Below are 17,843 nucleotides of genomic sequence, written 5' to 3' on the forward strand. Positions count from 1 at the left end.
AAAAGAAGAAGAATGTCATTTTTATAATTTTGTCAGTCTAAATTTTATTTTGGTCATTAAAACCCTTTTGTTACTGAACCCAGTCCGTGCGCAACTGCCGGGCCTAACCTTGAAACGTCATGTAAAGCGCACAGGCTCGCATCTGAAGGAATACATATAAATCAAATGCTTTGGTAAAGTCAAACAAATTAAACCTTGAAGTCCATTTTGCACAAAAATAAACACTGAAGTTTGTAATTATGTTGTTGTTTTTTTTTACAGTGGGTCATAATATATCATATCTTTTAGTTTGTCAGTGCGTTAGGATTTTTTTTTCTGAGCATTTCCGCACTAACTCAAAACGTGCGTACACCACCTCCTGAGCTGGCGTAGGATTTGAGAGTGCCGTACGCCAACGTCCATATTGATAAATCTCAAAGTCACCGTGGTTTTGGGTGTACGCCAGGTGTACGCTGGAAATTTGGTGTACGCACTTTTGATAAATGAGGGCCAATAATTCCAATCTGATTACACTTATAAAATTACCGATTTAGGCCTTTATTAAAATATTTAATCATTATGGTTTTGGGGATTTGGGCGCTTTCCTCTGCGCATTTCATTTCTGGGGGACAATGGTACAGTATAGTTTTTCCTTTAGAAACAAAATAAAAAGTCTGTGGCCTTCTGTTGCTGACCCCTGCTGTACAGCAATTAGTACTGCAATCGGGGTGCTCGCCAAGGCCAAAAGAGCTTGAATCAATTGAATGTCACTGCCAGCTATACAGCCCCGGAAAAATTTAAGAGACCACTGCACCCTTTTCTTTCCTTTACAAAAAAGTTGAAAAGGAAAGTCTTGAGTGAGGAACAGAAGGGTTAAAATTAGGAGACCACTGCAAGTTCCTAACTCAAAACCTTCCTTTTCAACTTTTTTGGAAAGGAAAGAAAAAGCTGCAGTGGTCTCTTAATTTTTTCCAGAGTTGTATATGTATCTAAATATGTTTACAAACATTCATTAATTTACAAATGTTTTGAAGTGCCTGTCTTTCATTACTTGGTCAGTTATGTATGAATATGTCTGCTCAGTACTTGTCACTGACACAGTTGCACATCAGTTTGTTAAATCTTGTCAACAACAAAAAAGTATTCCATTTGTGGAAAATATCAAAGGCTGTGGTAACAATTGACCTTCAAAGGATGGATGGAGCTGAGTTAGTATTTTTGCACAAAATTTCACTTATAGCTGAGATTTTTAACCATCATTCTTTACATCATTAATCTTTTTTTTGAAATGCACTACTAAATGTGCAATAGTTCTTTGGGGGATAAGTACTGATTCAATGTGTTTTAAAGGATATTGTGGTATTTATCTAATTTTAATATATTCTTCAAATTATTGAAATTGTTTAGTTAACTTAGACCTAGATTTGATTTTTAATACATTGCACTTGAGGTAGCCTTAAGGTAATGATTTAATTAGGTAATGAAAAAAGACATCACTCCAGTTTGGAGATCTCAGATGTGAAACCACTGATGCTCAATATCTCAGAACATATGTTTTGTGCAGACAAAAGTCTCTAGTCCCAATCGACACGCTTTTTCAAATTGTTAATTTCAACTAATAACAATTCTTCTTGTTTAATACATATTTTGGTGAATTATTAATGTCATTAAGAATAGTAAATAGCAGTGCAACATACTTTGTATTGAGTGAAATCAACATCACATTCAAGGCAGTCCAAATCAGATGTTCTTTTGTTGAAATTCAAGCATTGGCTGTTAGAATTAGAGTTGCCTTACAGCCTGAAATGAAAACACGTGATCTGACACATTCCGGCTTTATTTACATACAGTAAACCCCAAGTAACCGCTTATGGACCACTCTCTTCAAGTCATTTTCGCTACCATTCAAAAGTTTGGGGTTGCTAAGGCAAATTTGTTGCCTGTTAATATAACATCAGATTGTTCAGAAATAGTGTTGATATTGTAAACGACTTGTAGCTAGAAACAGCTGAGTTTCAGTGTATTATTGACATAGACATACAGAGGCCCATTATCAGCAACCATCAGTCCTGTATTCCCATGGCACGTTGTGTTTGCTAATACTAATTTTTTATTTTAAAAGGCTAACTGTTCAGTAAAAAAAACTTTTACGATCATGTTATCACCACTGAGATCTGTTGTGCTGATTTAAGAAGCAATGAAATGGGCCTTCTTTAGACTAGTTCAGTATCTTCAGTGTCAGCAATTGTGGGTTCAATTATAGGCTAGAAATGGACAGAAACAAAGAACTTTCTATTGAAACCTGTCAGCCTATTCTTGTTCTGAGAAATGAAAGCCTTTCCATGCGAGAAATTGCCAAGAAACTGAAGATCTCGTACAACGCTTTGTAGTGCTCTCTTCACAGCACAGCAACCAGAATAGAAAGAGGAGTGGGAGGCCCCGGTGCACAACTGAGCAAGAGGACAAATACATTGGAGTGTCTAGTTTGAGAAACAGATGCCTCACAGGGCCTCAACTGGCAGCTTCATTAAATAGAACCCGCAAAACACCAGTCTCAACATCAACAGTGAGCTGACTCCGGAAAGCCAGCATCAGATGGCTTTTCCATTAGGTCAGTCAGCCAGGCGAACCAGTGTTTCCCAATCCTGGTCCTCAGGACCCAAAGGGTTGCATGTTTTTGTTTTTGCCCTAGTACTCATACACCTGATTCAAATTAAAGACCTGATGATAGGTTGATCACTTCAGTGTGTAAGTGGTAGGGCAACATTTAAAACAGATGTGTGTGTGTTAGGGCAAAAACTAAAATGTGCACACCTTTGGGTCCCAAGGACCAGGATTGGGAAACACTATCATGAACAATAGGATCCCCAATTAGGGCAGCAAATAAAACGTAAGAGATGCCTACAGGGCATCCCTACTGGCAGGGATGCCTATATAAGTAGCCCTTTAGTACTGATTATTGTTTATTGTAAACTGAAACGTAAATTATTGTTTGTTCTTCGGGCCTTTCAGTTTGAGGTTGCAGTCACTCCTGCTCAGAAAGTAATAAGGGAATGTTGATCTACTACTGCTCTGTCCCTTGGGCCCTGCCATCCAACAATAACAGGTAGCCTCTCTGATCAGTCTCCTCCTTGCCCATTCAGTTTTGAGGTACTGCCAGATCTATGTAAGGTCTGGTTGGTGCCATAAACCTTCTTCTTAATAACGGTTGTGTCTGTGGTCCAAGGAATGGACAAAAGCCTTTGAAACCATTTTATATCCACCCCCCAACTCTATCTCATAGATCTTTTGAAAGTATGTTTACACACATAGTGGATTCTTTGCTTTGAATTGCACTAAGTGGAGACTGCTTTTATTCTGAACTAATCAAAGTCAATACAGCTGATCACATATGGAAGACAATTATCTTGATTTGTGATCTGGTGGTTGGTTGCCTCAGCACATTGGCAACTGAAATTCTAAGGGGGTGTTTGTTGTTTTCATTTCTTTTTTTTCACTTGGATGTTGTGGGTTACTTGGTGTTAATGAAGTTGAAAGTCAGATTTAGTTTACCTTTTAGGCTTTGTTTACATTTTAGGCTGCAACAAAAGGTTAAAATCTTTGAAAGGGGGAATACTTTGTATGTGGAACAATGTAAAATGTTAAATTAAATGCAGATAACAGAAACAGAATATAATAATCACTCAGCTATTACGTGTAGATTATTTGTTAGATATGTGCATTTTCTGTAAGTCCAGGTCTTCAAATGTTTATCTGGATTCTTCTAATTCAAATGCTAAAATCTGTGAAGCAAATGTGTCATGAAGCAAAATTAGCTTTTGAAAAACTGTGGCCTTGCAAAACCATCCACTTTAAAATCAAAGCAAGATAAATGGCAACACTAGTGTAACAAAAGAAAGCCAGTAATGTAGTAGCAATGTCGGATTCCTTTGAACAACACTTAATAAAACATTTGACAAACTTGAATGATTATTTTTATACATTTTTAAAATACACTGGAGCAATAATATATTTTCGAAAGAATTGGAAGTAACAAAGATATTCAAAAGAATTAATTACACATGATCAAAATAAATCAATAACTTAATAAAAAAATACAAAACTGTCAACTAAAAGGGCATCTTTTTTATTTCAAGGGCATATTTACTGTGACTGAATTATTTGACAACATACATTTACACTAACATTACAAAGTTTCTGTGCTCTTCAACAAGACGGAAGGGACCATGCTGAAACTTTCCCACTCCACTCCAAAATGGTCCTCTAGTCACTTCAACACAACATGGTAGCCATCATGTTTTTCATCTGCAATTAGAAGGCACATTTTACACAACAAATGACACATGTATCAGAATTGCATAAATCCTCATAAAGTATTTCTGGACACTTACCTTTCAGTGTGCTGATTACAAAGCTTGTTTCCTCAGTGAAGTTCTGCACCATCTGAGAATGACGGTTATGAAAAAACCCAGATTAATAATATTATTAAAATAGAAATGTGATTTCTGACTATTCATTTGTTTGACACTGGTAGTTACAAAGAAAGTTTGCAGCACAATATAGCTCAAATCCAATTTATTTAGTAATACTTCAACAGGAGGATGCCTTCATCATGGCTGCATTCAGTACATTGTTTTACATTCTGGAATGTTTAATTGAACATAAACCGTGTTGTTCTGAGAGACCAGATTCATAAGTGATTTTTCATGCAATTGCCTTTTACACAGGGTCATTTGTGATATTTTGTGTCCCCAGGCTGAAGCCTGACTGACTGACCTAAAGTTTCATAAAAAACCTCAATACAAATAACCAAATTAAGCCCTACAACACCAGCACTATCAGTACTCACTGACATACAGTGGGGAGAACAAGTATTCGCTACTCTGCCGATTTTGCAGGTAAAGTTAAGGAATTATAGTATACAATAATTCCTTAACTTTCCACAGTAAAGACCCTGACGTCCAAAGTATTTTGAGAGAGAGGTGAAGTAAGAGAATGCAGAAGTTGAATTGGGCAGTAGACACCTTTGTTTAGCAGCAGGCATTCATGGGTTGTATGTAGAGTGGGGAGAACAAGTATTTGATACACTGCCGATTTGCTGGTTTTCCTACTTACAAAGCATGTAGAAGTCAAATTTTTATCATAGGTACTCTTCAACTGTGAGTGACGGAATCTAAAACAAAAATCCATAAAATCACATTGTATGTTTTTAAGCAATGCATTTGCATTTTATTGCATGACAAAAGTATTTGATACATCTGAAAAGCAGAACAAAAATATATAATATTTTATATATAATTACAGAGATCATACATTTCCTGTAGTTCTTGACCAGGTTTGCACACACTGCAGCAGGGATTTTGGCACACCCCTCCATACTGACCTTCTCCAGATCCTTCAGGTTTCGTGGGCTGTCGCTGGGCAATTCGGACTTTCAGCTCCCTCCAAAGATTTTCTATTGGGTTCAGGTCTGGAGACTGGCTAGGCCACTCCAGGACCTTGAGATGCTTCTTAAGGAGCCACTCCTTAGTTGCCCTGGCTGTGTGTTTCGGGTCGTTGTCATGCTGGAAGACCCAGCCACGACCCATCTTCAATGCTCTTACTGAGGGAAGGAGGTTGTTGGCCAAGATCTCGCGATACATGGCCCCATCCATCCTCCCCTAAATACGGTGCAGTCATCCTGTCCCCTTTGCAGAAAAGCATCCCCAAAGAATGATGTTTTCACCTCCATGCTTCACGGTTGGGATGGTGTTCTTGGGGTTGTACTCATCCTTGTTCTTCCTCCAAACATGGTGAGTGGAGTTTAGACCAAAAAGCTCTATTTTTGTCTCATCAGACCACATGACCTTCTCCCATTCCTCCTCTGGATCATCCAGATGGTCATTGGCAAACTTCAGACTGGCCTGGACATGCGTTGGCTTGAGCAGGGGACCTTGCGTGCGCTGTAGGATTTTAATCCATGACGGCGTAGTGTGTTACTAATGGTTTTCTTTGAGACTGTGGTCCCAGCTCTCTTCAGGTCATTGACCAGGTCCTGCCGTGTAGTTCTGGGCTGATCCCTCAATTTCCTCATGATCATTGATGCCCCACGAGGTGAGATCTTGCATGGAGCCCCAGACCGAGGGAGATTGTCCGTCATCTTGAACCTCTTCCATTTTCTAATAATTGCGCCAACTGTTGTTGCCTTCTCACCAAGCAGCTTGCCCATTGTCCTGTAACCCATCCCAGCCTTGTGCAGGTCTACAATTTTATCCCTGATGTCCTTACACAGCTCTCTGGTCTTGGCCATTGTGGAGAGGTTGGAGTCTGTCTGATTGAGTATGTGGACAGGTGTCTTTTATACAGGTAACAAGTTCAAACAGGTGCAGTTAATGATCAATCAATGAAATGTATTTATAAAGCAATTTTTACAACAGCAGTTGTCACAAAGTGCTTTTACAGAGACACCCGGCTTTATACCCCAAGGAGCAAACAACAGTAATGTTGAATTTCAGTGGCTAGGAAAAACTCCCAAAGAAGGCCGAATTTTAGGAAGAAACCTAGAGAGGACCCAGGCTCAGAGGGGTGACCAGTCCTCTTCTGGCTGTGCCGGGTGAGATATTAAGAGTCCAATTGGAATAATTAATAAATGTATCTGGGCTAAATCCAGAGTCTATTTAAATTAGTATGACCAGATGGACAAGGACAGGGACAGCAACGGGCCCCCCAAACCAGGTACTCCGCAGGTGTGGACCAGGACCTCATGTCCTCCTAAAGTTTAAAATGGGAAGCGACTGGGAAAATTCAGAAAATGCATTCCTCATATCAACAACGATTTATAATGGAGAAGGAAAACTAAGTGGAGAAGGAGAACTGACCCAATCCCCCAACACAGGTAATGAGTGGAGAACAGGAGGGCATCTTAAAGAAAAATGAACAAGTCTGTGAGAGCCGGAATTCTTACTGGTTGGTAGGTGATCAAATACTTATGTCATGCAATAAAATGCAAATTAATAATTTAAAAATCATACAATGTGATTTTCTGGATTTTTGTTTTAGATTCCATCTCTCACAGTAGAAGTGCACCTATGACCTCTACATGCCTCTACATGCTTTGTAAGTAGGAAAACCAGCAAATCGGCAGTGTATCAAATACTTGTTCTCCCCACTCTACGTACCACCCATGAATGCCTGCTGCTAAACAAAGGTGTCTACTGCCCAATTGGACTTCTGCATTCTCTTAATTCACCTCTCTCTCAAAATACTTTGGCGTCAGGGTCTTTACTGTGGAAAGTTAAGGAATTATTGTATACTATACACTGGAAATGGAACCAAACTAAGACCAAATAAATTATACTGGAAAATATATATATATATTTTTTTTATTCTCTTTATTTGGGGGAACAACTGAAAACAGATATGCTAAACAGGGCTTGACATTGGCACCCACCCACCCGCCAAATGCAGGTGGAATTTGGCTGGGGCGTGTAACGCAGTCACTTTGACTAGCCACTTTGGCGGGTGGGATTCTATATCTATACACAGGGTTATTCCAGCTTTCAAATCTCAAACCAAAATCTCCCACTGCCTCTGTGTGTTGGCATGGTAAACCATGATTTTGCGCGGGAGAATAGCCCTACTAGGCGACGGGTCAGACTAAGAGCGGTTCAAAACCTTTTAATGATGAAAAACATTTTGAGGACCGTGACGTCGCCCGGTATGGCACAGCCGGGGCCCCACCCTGGAGCCAGGCCCGGGGTTCGAGCTCGTATGCAAGCACCTGGTGGCCGGGCCTTTCCCCACGGGGTCCGGCCGGGCTCAGCCCGAAGGAGCGACGTGGGGCCGCCTTCCCGTGGGCTCACCACCCACAGGAGGGACCATAAGGGGCCGGTGCGAAGAGGATCGGGCGGCAGTCGAAAGCGGGGGCCTCGACAACCCGATCCCTGGACACGGAAACTAGTCCTAGGGACATGGAACATCACCTCGCTGGCGGGGAAGGAGCCTGAGATGGTGCGTGAGGTTGAGAGGTTCCGATTAGAGGTAGTTGGGATCACCTCTACGCACGGCTTGGGCTCTGGAACCACACTCCTTGAGAGAGGATGGACTCTTCACCACTCTGGAGTTGCCCATGGTGAGAGGCGGCGGGCTGGTGTGGGTTTGCTTATAGCTCCCCAGCTCTGCCGCCATGTGTTGGAGTTTACCCGGTGAACGAGAGGGTCGTTTCCCTGCGCCTACGGGTCGGGGATAGGTCTCTCACTGTTGTTTGTGCCTACGGGCCGAACGGCAGTGCAGAGTACCCAACCTTCTTGGAGTCTCTGGGAGGGGTGCTGGAAAGTGCTCCGACTGGGGACTCTATCGTTCTACTGGGGGACTTCAACGCCCACGTGGGCAACAACAGTGACACCTGGAGGGGCGTGATTGGGAGGAACGGCCCCCCTGATCTGAACCCGAGTGGTGTTCAGTTATTGGACTTCTGTGCTAGTCACAGTTTGTCCATAACGAACACCATGTTCAAGCATAAGGGTGTCCATCAGTGCACGTGGCACCAGGACACCCTAGGCCGTAGGTCGATGATCGACTTTGTTGTCGTCTCATCTGACCTGCGGCCGTATGTCTTGGACACTCGGGTAAAGAGAGGGGCGGAGCTGTCAACTGATCACCACCTGGTGGTGAGTTGGATCCGATGGTGGGGGAGGAAGCTGGACAGACTCGGCAGGCCCAAGCGTACTGTAAGGGTCTGCTGGGAACGTCTGGCCGAGTCTCCTGTCAGAGAGATCTTTAACTCCCACCTCCGGCAGAGCTTCGACTGGATCCCGAGGGAGGCTGGAGATATTGAGTCCGAGTGGACCATGTTCTCCACCACCATTGTCGAAGCGGCCGCTCGGAGCTGTGGCCGTAAGGTCTCCGGTGCCTGTCAAGGCGGCAATCCCCGAACCCGGTGGTGGACACTGGAAGTAAGGGATGCCGTCAAGCTGAAGAAGGATTCCTATCAGGCCTGGTTGGCTTGTGGGACTCCTGAGGCAGCTGACGGGTACTGGCAGGCAAAAACTCGGGCCTGGGAGGAGTTCGGTGAGGCCATGGAGAAGGACTACCCGGGCCCGGATAAGCGGAAGAAGATGGATGGAGAATAGCCCTACTGTCAATGAAATCTGGCAACCACACAGGTCCTGACATCGCGGAGATGAGTAACGTCAGAAATACAAGTGGATCTTAGTTTTCTTTTACACCCACGCATGTCAGAATATTTCAATAAAACGTAATAACCTCAAACAACATCCAAATGCTAATACACATACACAAAAAATGTTTTAACTGTAGTCTCATTGCAATGAGAGTGACATTCCTACCTACTTCTCTACAACTCCCATGAGCACTATCTGCATACCATGTTTCTGGTCCATTTGTGTTAGGCCTATTGCCTTGCACGCAAGTGACCAACAGTGTGAACTAGACAGGCTACGATGTAGCACTGATAAACAAATTAAACAAATTGTTTGCTAGTGAAAATGCTTAGTGGCTAGTAACTTTGGAAAACCACTAGCCACAATGGCTGGTGAGACAAAAAGTTAATGTCAAGCGCTGATCCTAAATAAAGAAATGTTTTTCTGAGCCCCCCCACCCTTGGCTGTACGCTACATTCTTTCTCTAAAATATAAGCCCTGCCTCCTCTTACCTCGTCAGAGACCAGTACATGTATCCCTGTGGGACCTTGTCTGTATATATGGCTGATCTGCTGGGGAGTTACGCTGTAAAGCAGAGCTATCTTCTCAGAAAGGCTTCCCACTGTCAGGTCCTCCAGATATAGAGCATGGTATACTAGACATAGAAGGGATGGAAATTCACAAAAGGACAAAGATTATCTCAAGTAAAAGATTATTTTGCTTATACTGGAGAGTTACTAATGCGTAGTCACAGGAGGTTCTTAGTCCAGAACATGTTTCTGTGAAACCTGGCCCTTAGTGTCAGATGTATGTTACTCAAAGTAATTGGAGATGTGCAGTGACCTACCTTCTCCGCTTGGTTTGGTTTTTGGTTGGTTCCTGGCATGTTGCTGACACACATAGATGGTAAGGCGAGGTTGGATACATCTGCACAGAGGACAACCGACGACACATATTGGGATTGACCATGGTACATATCTGATGTGTGATGTACCATTGTTTTTGGCCTGAATTTCTTGCCACTTGCACTCCAGTCTCACCTTCCTTTGATGGTGTTGAACAGTCGGATACCATCTGCTGGACCACAGATTTGAATCAGGTCCTCTCTGCTCATTTTCAACAGATCAGCACCTACAACATTCGCACAAGATCCACAGTCACTTACAAACTGGTCTGATGACGTTTTGGAGAAACAAAGACATAGAAAGAGAAAACAAAATCCTGGTTATTTTTTGCCTAGGCTATTGGCATTAAAAAGTTAGAAACAATTCCACATTTCGTTTTTGTATCGGAGTACCAGTTATCTGTGAATTATTTAACTTTGAAATATTTTTTCAAAACTAATATTTTTTCACTGGAAATGTCTTATGCCTCAGAATGTTACACAGACAGCAAAAACTTTTAGAAACAGGCCTAAAATTCTCAAGGAAATGCTTTCTCTGGTAACAGTAGTTAAGAAAATATATTGAAGTTTAGACTTAAGTTAGTTAAAACACAGACAAACCCTACACAGTACCTGTGAAGCTGGAGAAGAGCCTACAGAAAGGCGAGAACCTGTGACGCTGAAGCCACTGCAGAGTGTCCTGTGGTGAGGACGATGACACAAGGTGCTACATGTCAAAAAGAAGAAGAGCCCTTGAAATCAGTAGCTATAGCACCCACTGACTGCCCACTGTCTCCAAAAAATCGCCTAAAAAGATAAGAGATGAAAGCAATGGCATTAATACTACTTCTCTCTTTACTTACATCAGAAGAACAGCCGGACAGAATCAGCTCCCCCTGCTGGATTGGAGAGCTGTTGCTATAGTGTCACAAACAGGGAAGAGGACATAAGTTGGGTCATTGAGTAAAGATTCGCCCTGATAAAACTAGTACAAATACGTACTTTCCATTGGATTGCAATGCAGATAATGGAGTATCCAGTTTGCTAACCTCTTTTCCTACTTAAAAGTTATCTCCTCAAAAATGGGTGGCCCTGCAACTAAACTGCCAAAAATGCAGATGTTTTCTATTTGCAGTCTATGAATCCAGAAAGGAAAGGGGTCTTACCCATCATTGAAGCTACAGGACTTCGGGGAGGTGTGACAGACGGGGGAAAGAGAGCTGTTAGTGCTACTGAGATTTGGCGCATCAGGCCAGGGGGAACACTAAAAAAAATAAAGAGATATAAAAGGTTACTTTACTAAGATATTCCTAGCAAAGAGAGACACTTCTGGTTACTTTTTAACTAGGCCACTGTTGCCTCAGACAGGTGAGATTTTAAAACCAGGTTCATAGAAAACAAGCACTTCTGGGTCCAGAACAACAAACACTATTGGTTTTAGAATAAAAAACAGTTTTGCTTTTAGAACAAAAAACACTATTGGTTTCAGAATAAAAAGCACTATTGGTTTCAAAATAACAAGCACTATTAGTTTCAGAACAGCACCATACATTACAGAACAGTGAAGCACAATTTGTTCCAGAATAACAGGCACTATTGGTTCCAGAACAACAATCAATATTGTTTGCAGCATGCTGAGTGACACCATAAGAAAAGACAATGACGCACTGATGTCAAAACAAGCTATAGCTGATCAGAATAACTTTGACAACTGTGTTTAACAAATCAAGGAGAGGATTAAAGCAACATATTGAAATGTAATGACAGAATATCTTGTCTAGTGTCAACCAGCCTCTGTGTCAGGATCCCATACCTCTGTAAGCATGGTTGTTTCATGAGAGGGTTGGTATTTCTCCCTGTCTTGATGGGACTTTTTGTCAATCTTTTCCCTATCAGTTTTCAGTTTGCGATCAGCTCCTTTTGGCTTCAAGACAAACAGAAGTTAGTACATTAATGAATAGTTCATGAAAGTTCCTCATGAGTACGAAGACATGAGTGAAAAAAAGACCCTTCACCTTAAAGACCTTGACCTGACAGCTAGAGGAGTGGACATGCTCCAGGTATTCTCCGTGTTGGTCCTGGGTGAAGGTGTCTATCTGGATACGGAAGGGCACTCCCTTCTCACCACCGTGCTTTCTAGGAGTGAACTCAGTGCTGATACAGTTGACCTGCACACAAAAACCGACACAGGATCCATTCAAGTATGTCATTAGAATTTAAAATGCAAGGGACAGGGGTACCATTGGAAAATACACTAAGTCACACTGAGACTGTATGTGAACATTTATTTAGTTTTACCCCAATTTCACCTTTAGACACCTGTACTGTAATCTACTAATGCAGGCAACAATAAAAAAAATAGGTATGCTACCTGGATGCAAACAGAGGCATTCTTGACAGGATCCCAGAGGAACTCTATAGTGTTGAGCTGCATCGGATTAGCACGAGGCTCAACGACACCCACAGAGAGGGGGATGTCTGGACACAATCACTCAGTCAGTCACAGCAGGCCAGAAAAAGATGTACCACTATTTCACAGACCAATTTAAAATCACTTAACTTACACAGTAATTAACCACATTTGTGTATCAGGGGAAAATTCTAAAGCTAATACAAAGGCAAAGTAAGAACTGCTTGGATATTACGAATCAGTCACCAAACTGACTACAGTGATGGTGTCTGCAGGAGACCAGACTCACCGATATCCAGGATCCTGTCCCCGGGCCTGTTCCACTTCCATCCCTCTAACTGCTGATGCTCTGTGTACTGCAGGCGTCGGTCATGAAACACCACTCGTACAATGCTCTGTAAAGAAGCAGGCTCAAGCATTAGCACAGAGCACTATCACATATCAGACAAACACATCAGACTTGCAAATATCCAATCGCCATGTTTGCAAAGTGCAAAAGCTGTGTCCCTCCCTTTTAAGATTATTTCTTCAGGTAACAATAAAGGAGTTATATTCACATGGAGATCATTATTTTTGTCTTCAGAATCTATGTAAAAAAAAAAAAAAAAAAGAAGCAAGGATCCCTATTATTAAAAACATATAAAGATAGATAACGCCTGGGTAAAGACATCGCAATTCATTGTCTGACGAATAGGCAGTAATCTAACTGCCATGATAAAATACTTTTTATAAACCATTTGTTCACAGGTGATAGGGATAAAAGGTCTTATATGTTCTTCTGAATGTAGCATAAGTGCGGAATCATTGGTACTGATTGAGAACACACAGAAGTCTTAATTTAAATGCACTGGTCTGGATGGCTAACTACACAGTGGATAACAGCCTGTGTATACTCTATGTATACTCCACTATTGTCTCCACAAAAACCATGGGACAACATTTCATGTTCTTCCTCACGGCTGCATTAGTATAAAGTCAATTGAACACATTAGAACCCACTAGGAACATAAACAAATCATAAAGTTAACAACCTGTAAAAACATTACATGCTTGCATTCATTTCAACCTAGAGAATCCTGCCCAGAGCCCAAGGCCATAGACAGACAGCATGTCATATGTTTGCACAAGTGCCACCTGTTCCATTCTGGTGTTGTTAGACTGCTTCAGTGAACATAACCGAAATATGGCAGCCCATTCCTAACAACCTGACGACACAGAACTTTGAAGTGGACTGAGCTTTGCATTGGGACTAAATGTCTAAATTTAAAAAAAAAGTCCTTCATGGAAAATTAGATACCAGCCTTGGTTTTAAAAAGAGTAATATCCTTGAATTTCACTGACGATGAACAAAGAAGTCTATCAAATTCCTGACTCATTATTTAATTTACAAAGATCAATTAATTCAACATTTGTTAATAACCTGCAACACAATGTGCAAACAGGGAGACCTTGCAATGTACTAATGGGTGTTATTCATAAACAAATGGCATCTTCAGTATTCCACTTGTTCTTTTTCAAAAAAAGAAATCTGTCATATACCAGCTATAAGATCAGTCATTGAAGTAAATGTCACATTTGAAATACTGTAGAAAATCAAGAAACACATTTCGGTAGGGTAAAAAGATGTCCAAACGTTATGAATAAGTCCCAGTAGCAGTCTATAGACAAAAGTGGAATTGTACATCAAATGTACTTGTGCAAAAAGAGCAAGTAAAAAGTAAATGAAACTTGAAGGTTGGTGACGTGGGTAAGGTGTGGTGTGGTGGGGTAAGTTGAAGTGAGCTGAATGTGTGGTAGTATATCAGTTCAGAAGAGATGTTTAGTGATAGTACCATGTCATCAAAGATGGCACCCGCCCAAACCCAGATGTGGAAAGAGGGTTGAGGGACTGTGTGTGGACAGTTTCAGTAAATGGATGATGCATATAAACATTCAAGAAAAAAGATCAGGAAAGAGGTCACATGAAAGTCAAATACATACACAATACCTTTAACCTACCTTAACACATTTGCTGCTTATATCTGTATACTCCACTAGTTTTCTGTTAAGCATACGGATTTCGTAGGACTGACCTACATTTTAAAACATTAAAACAAACCTGATTAAAATTGAAAAATGGGAAATCAATTATTCAGTAAAAGGGGCAGAATAAGAATAAAACTAATTCAATTCAAAACCTTTACAAGTCAGGGTTTGCCCCCAGACAGCTTTAGCAGCACCCCAAAATGTCACATTGTAGTTGAGCCTGCTAATGTTAATTCAACAACATTTACTTTGCAATTTATTGTTATAATATCAATCATTTCAAGTACATGCTCCTGTGCAAGTCATATCGTGTAAACATATAGAATTATAGTTCAGGCAAATATGCCTAAAGAGTAGACTCATAACTTCATATTTTTTTCAATCATTCTTTGCTGGTGAACCAATGCTTCCCAAATCCATTCAATGACATGTGAAACTAGCCGGTAACTTTTGTAATATGGCCAATTTAGATGCACATATCCTGAACCAATGAATGCATTATTTAAATAATCTAATGGATGATCATTAATTAGACCACAGAAAAGAATAAGATCAGAACAAGGAAGGGAAATGGTCCAAGATGAATACCCAAGAAAAATAAATTCCCCAGGAAGAAGATTTATTAAATGTCTAAAGTGGAGATCTAAAGTGGAGTCAATCTAGAAATATATGATTCCTGATGAGGGACTTGGGAGATTGTTTTTACATAAATAAACTGAAGACGATTTACAGGAATTATAAGGTAATCTTTTGTAGGTAGTATATGTGTACATTTGTGTGTGTGTGTAAAATTTCAAAGGTATTTTAACTATTTTCCACATTGTACAATAATAGTGAAGAAATAAACACTAAGATATAACACATGGAAACATTTAGTAATCAAAGAAGTGTTAAACAAATAGATTTTTTTAAGTAGCAACCTTTTGCCTTCATGGCAGCCTTGCACACTATTGTAATTCTGTCATCCAGCTTCATGAATTAGTCACCTGGAATGCTTTTCCAACAGTCTTGAAGGAGTTCCCACATATACTGATCACTTGCTGCTTTTCCTTCACTCTGCTGTCCAACCCATCCCAAACCATCTCAATTGGGTTGAGGTTGGGTGGTTGTGGAGACCAGGTCATCTGATGCAGCACCATCACTCTCCTTCTTGGTCAAATATCCCTTACACAACTTGCAGGTGTGTTTTGGGTCATTGTCCTGTTGAAAAACAAATTATAATCCTACTAAGCGCAAAGCAGATTGGATGGCGTATCGCTGCAGAATGCTGTGGTAGCCATCCTGGTTGAGTGTGCCTTGAATTCTAAATAAATCACGGACAGTGTCACCAGCAAAACACCACCACTCCATCACACCTCCTCCTCCATGCTTCACGGTGGAAAACAAACATGCAGAGATCATCCATTCACCTACTCTGTGTCTCATAATGACACAGCTGTTGGAACCAGAAATCTCAAATTTGTATTCATCAGATCAAAGGGCAGACTTCCATCAGTCTAATGTCTATTTCTCATGTTTCTTGGCCCAAGCATCTTATTATTGGTGTCCTTCAGTAGTGGTTTCTTTGCAGCAATTCAACCATAAATGCTTGATTCACATTGTCTCATCTGAACATTTGTTCAGATCTGAACAGTTGATGTTGCAATGTGTCTGTTACTTGAAATCTGTAAAGCGTTTATTTGGACTGCAATATGAGGTGTGGTTAATTGTCGATTTCTTACGGTGTGATTCCAATGAACTTATTCTCCTCAGCTGAGGTAGCTCTGGGTCGTCTTTCCTGTGGCGGTCCTCATGGGAGCCAGTTTCATAATAGTGCTTCATGGTTCTTGCAACTAAACTTGAAGAAACTTTCAAAGGATTTTTTTGGATTGACTGACCTTCATGTCTTAAAGTAATGATGGCCTGTCATTTCTATTTGTTAATTTGAGCTGCTCTTCCATAATATGGACTACTACAGTACAGACATGATGGTCTTCTGTATACCAACCCAACCTTGTCATTATCTGTATACCCACCTTAATGCATTGAAAAGGAAGAGAATTCCACAAAACAATGCACATCTGTTAATTGAAAGGCATTCCAGGTGACTACCTTGTGGAGTGTGCTACTTTGAAGAACCTACAATATTACCTTTATTTTTATGTTTTTGGTTGTTATACAATTACGTGTTATTTCCTAGTTTTGAGGTTTTCAATATTATTGTACAATGTGGAAAATAGTCAAACTAAAGAAATACCCTTGAATGAGTTGGTCCAAAATGTTGACTGGTACTGTATATATGGAGAGATTATCACCAACATAATAACTTCCTAAGCCTAAATTGAGATTGTAATTGTATGTAAGGCATTTGTTTCCTGGTGGGATGTTTTCCATTTTTAATCTGAGTGAGAACGTTCTTCTCAGTGAGGACTACACTCAAAGACATAAGCATCAATTCTATCCAATCATCTTTTAATTTGGTAGCTACCTTGATTCAGATATGTCAGAGTTTCTTCTTGACGTTTTACAGCAGGTGAGGTGGCTGCACAGAGAACATACTGGAAAGGAGACAGTTTGGCACAGTTCTCTGTTGCGAGCCGCTCCTCCTCATGTTTCAGGAAAGGCGTCAAAGCATCTCTGAGAGCAGAGAGGGAAAGGTGCAGTTGTTCATTAAAATACTTATTAATATTTGAAGCTAAAAATAAGAGAGGCTTCAGAATAGTCAGCCAGATGGTATCAGCACCTCAAGAGGAAAAATACAGCAAATGCCAAAGCATAATGGGTGTGCTACACATTATCTGGAATATATAGTTGTGAGATATACAAGAAATCAGGCCTACAACCTACCAAAGTTAGCTGCACTAGCAGGTCTCAGATTCTCGAGACTCAACTGTAATACTGCTCAATTACGTTTGGTCAGTTGCTAAACATACAGCCTCAAAAAAGTGGTCTAATATTATAATTTTTTTTACATTTGTTTAAGTTTAATTCAAATATAGCATAAAAAAGCTTTTTATTTTTTTATTTTAAAGGACTAACTTCTTATCAGAGATGTCCACTTACCGAATATAACTTGCAGTGGAATGACGATAGGGCTCGGGCTGGTTGTACCAAAATAACATGTTTTCCAGTGCGGCGGTTATTATCCCCAGAAATGGAGAATAGGAGTTGGGTATGGCACCCTCTTCTTTTGCTTCCCCAAAAAGTTAGATCTGCTAGCTCTCTGAGGTTTGCTGACCACAATTCTGTCACAGGGTTATATACCTAGTATGACATCACTCTCAATTCATTAGCATACCTTACATGACCTTTGTGAAGAACACTGAGTCTCAAAGGCTCCGTCCCAGGTGGCAGCCTGTACCTTAGCTCACTGCTTTTGACAAAGTCCAACAGTGCTGTTGTGGAAAGCACTGCACTACGTAGGGTG

General features: G+C 40.7%; 1 protein-coding gene across 4 annotated transcripts; it reads right to left on the minus strand.

The window, feature by feature from the left end:
* Positions 1 to 4,084: 4,084 nt before the first annotated feature.
* Positions 4,085 to 17,726, minus strand: tfcp2l1 (transcription factor CP2-like 1). 4 transcript variants are annotated; one of them, XM_020054800.2, is made up of 15 exons: positions 17,480 to 17,726; positions 16,905 to 17,053; positions 14,411 to 14,484; positions 12,702 to 12,807; positions 12,374 to 12,480; positions 12,018 to 12,170; positions 11,816 to 11,926; positions 11,169 to 11,266; positions 10,866 to 10,920; positions 10,636 to 10,702; positions 10,160 to 10,250; positions 9,967 to 10,046; positions 9,632 to 9,774; positions 4,371 to 4,422; positions 4,085 to 4,284 (listed from the first exon to the last, which is right to left on the minus strand). In XM_020054800.2, the coding sequence occupies exons 1-15, from the start codon at positions 17,536 to 17,538 to the stop codon at positions 4,247 to 4,249; spliced, it is 1,383 nt and encodes a 460-aa protein (XP_019910359.1). In that variant the 5' UTR covers positions 17,539 to 17,726; the 3' UTR covers positions 4,085 to 4,246. The 4 variants fall into 4 exon arrangements, with proteins under 4 accessions (XP_019910359.1, XP_019910358.1, XP_010878079.1 ...); XM_020054799.2 differs by having other exon boundaries at positions 10,160 to 10,292; XM_010879777.5 differs by having other exon boundaries at positions 10,636 to 10,729; positions 17,480 to 17,724.
* Positions 17,727 to 17,843: the final 117 nt, after the last annotated feature.

The sequence above is a fragment of the Esox lucius genome, chromosome 16 (assembly GCF_011004845.1).
Source record: "Esox lucius isolate fEsoLuc1 chromosome 16, fEsoLuc1.pri, whole genome shotgun sequence".
Lineage (NCBI taxonomy): Eukaryota > Metazoa > Chordata > Actinopteri > Esociformes > Esocidae > Esox > Esox lucius.

Excerpts from the sequence above, each read along its gene's own strand:
- tfcp2l1 (XM_010879776.4), bottom strand. The coding sequence starts at position 17,538 with ATGTTATTTTGGTACAACCAGCCCGAGCCCTATCGTCATTCCACTGCA. Across the intron at positions 12,481-12,701 it reads GGACAGGATCCTGGATATCG|ACATCCCCCTCTCTGTGGGT; the intron begins GTGAGTCTGGTC and ends GATTGTGTCCAG. Across the intron at positions 4,285-4,370 it reads TGTAATCAGCACACTGAAAG|ATGAAAAACATGATGGCTAC; the intron begins GTAAGTGTCCAG and ends TTCTAATTGCAG.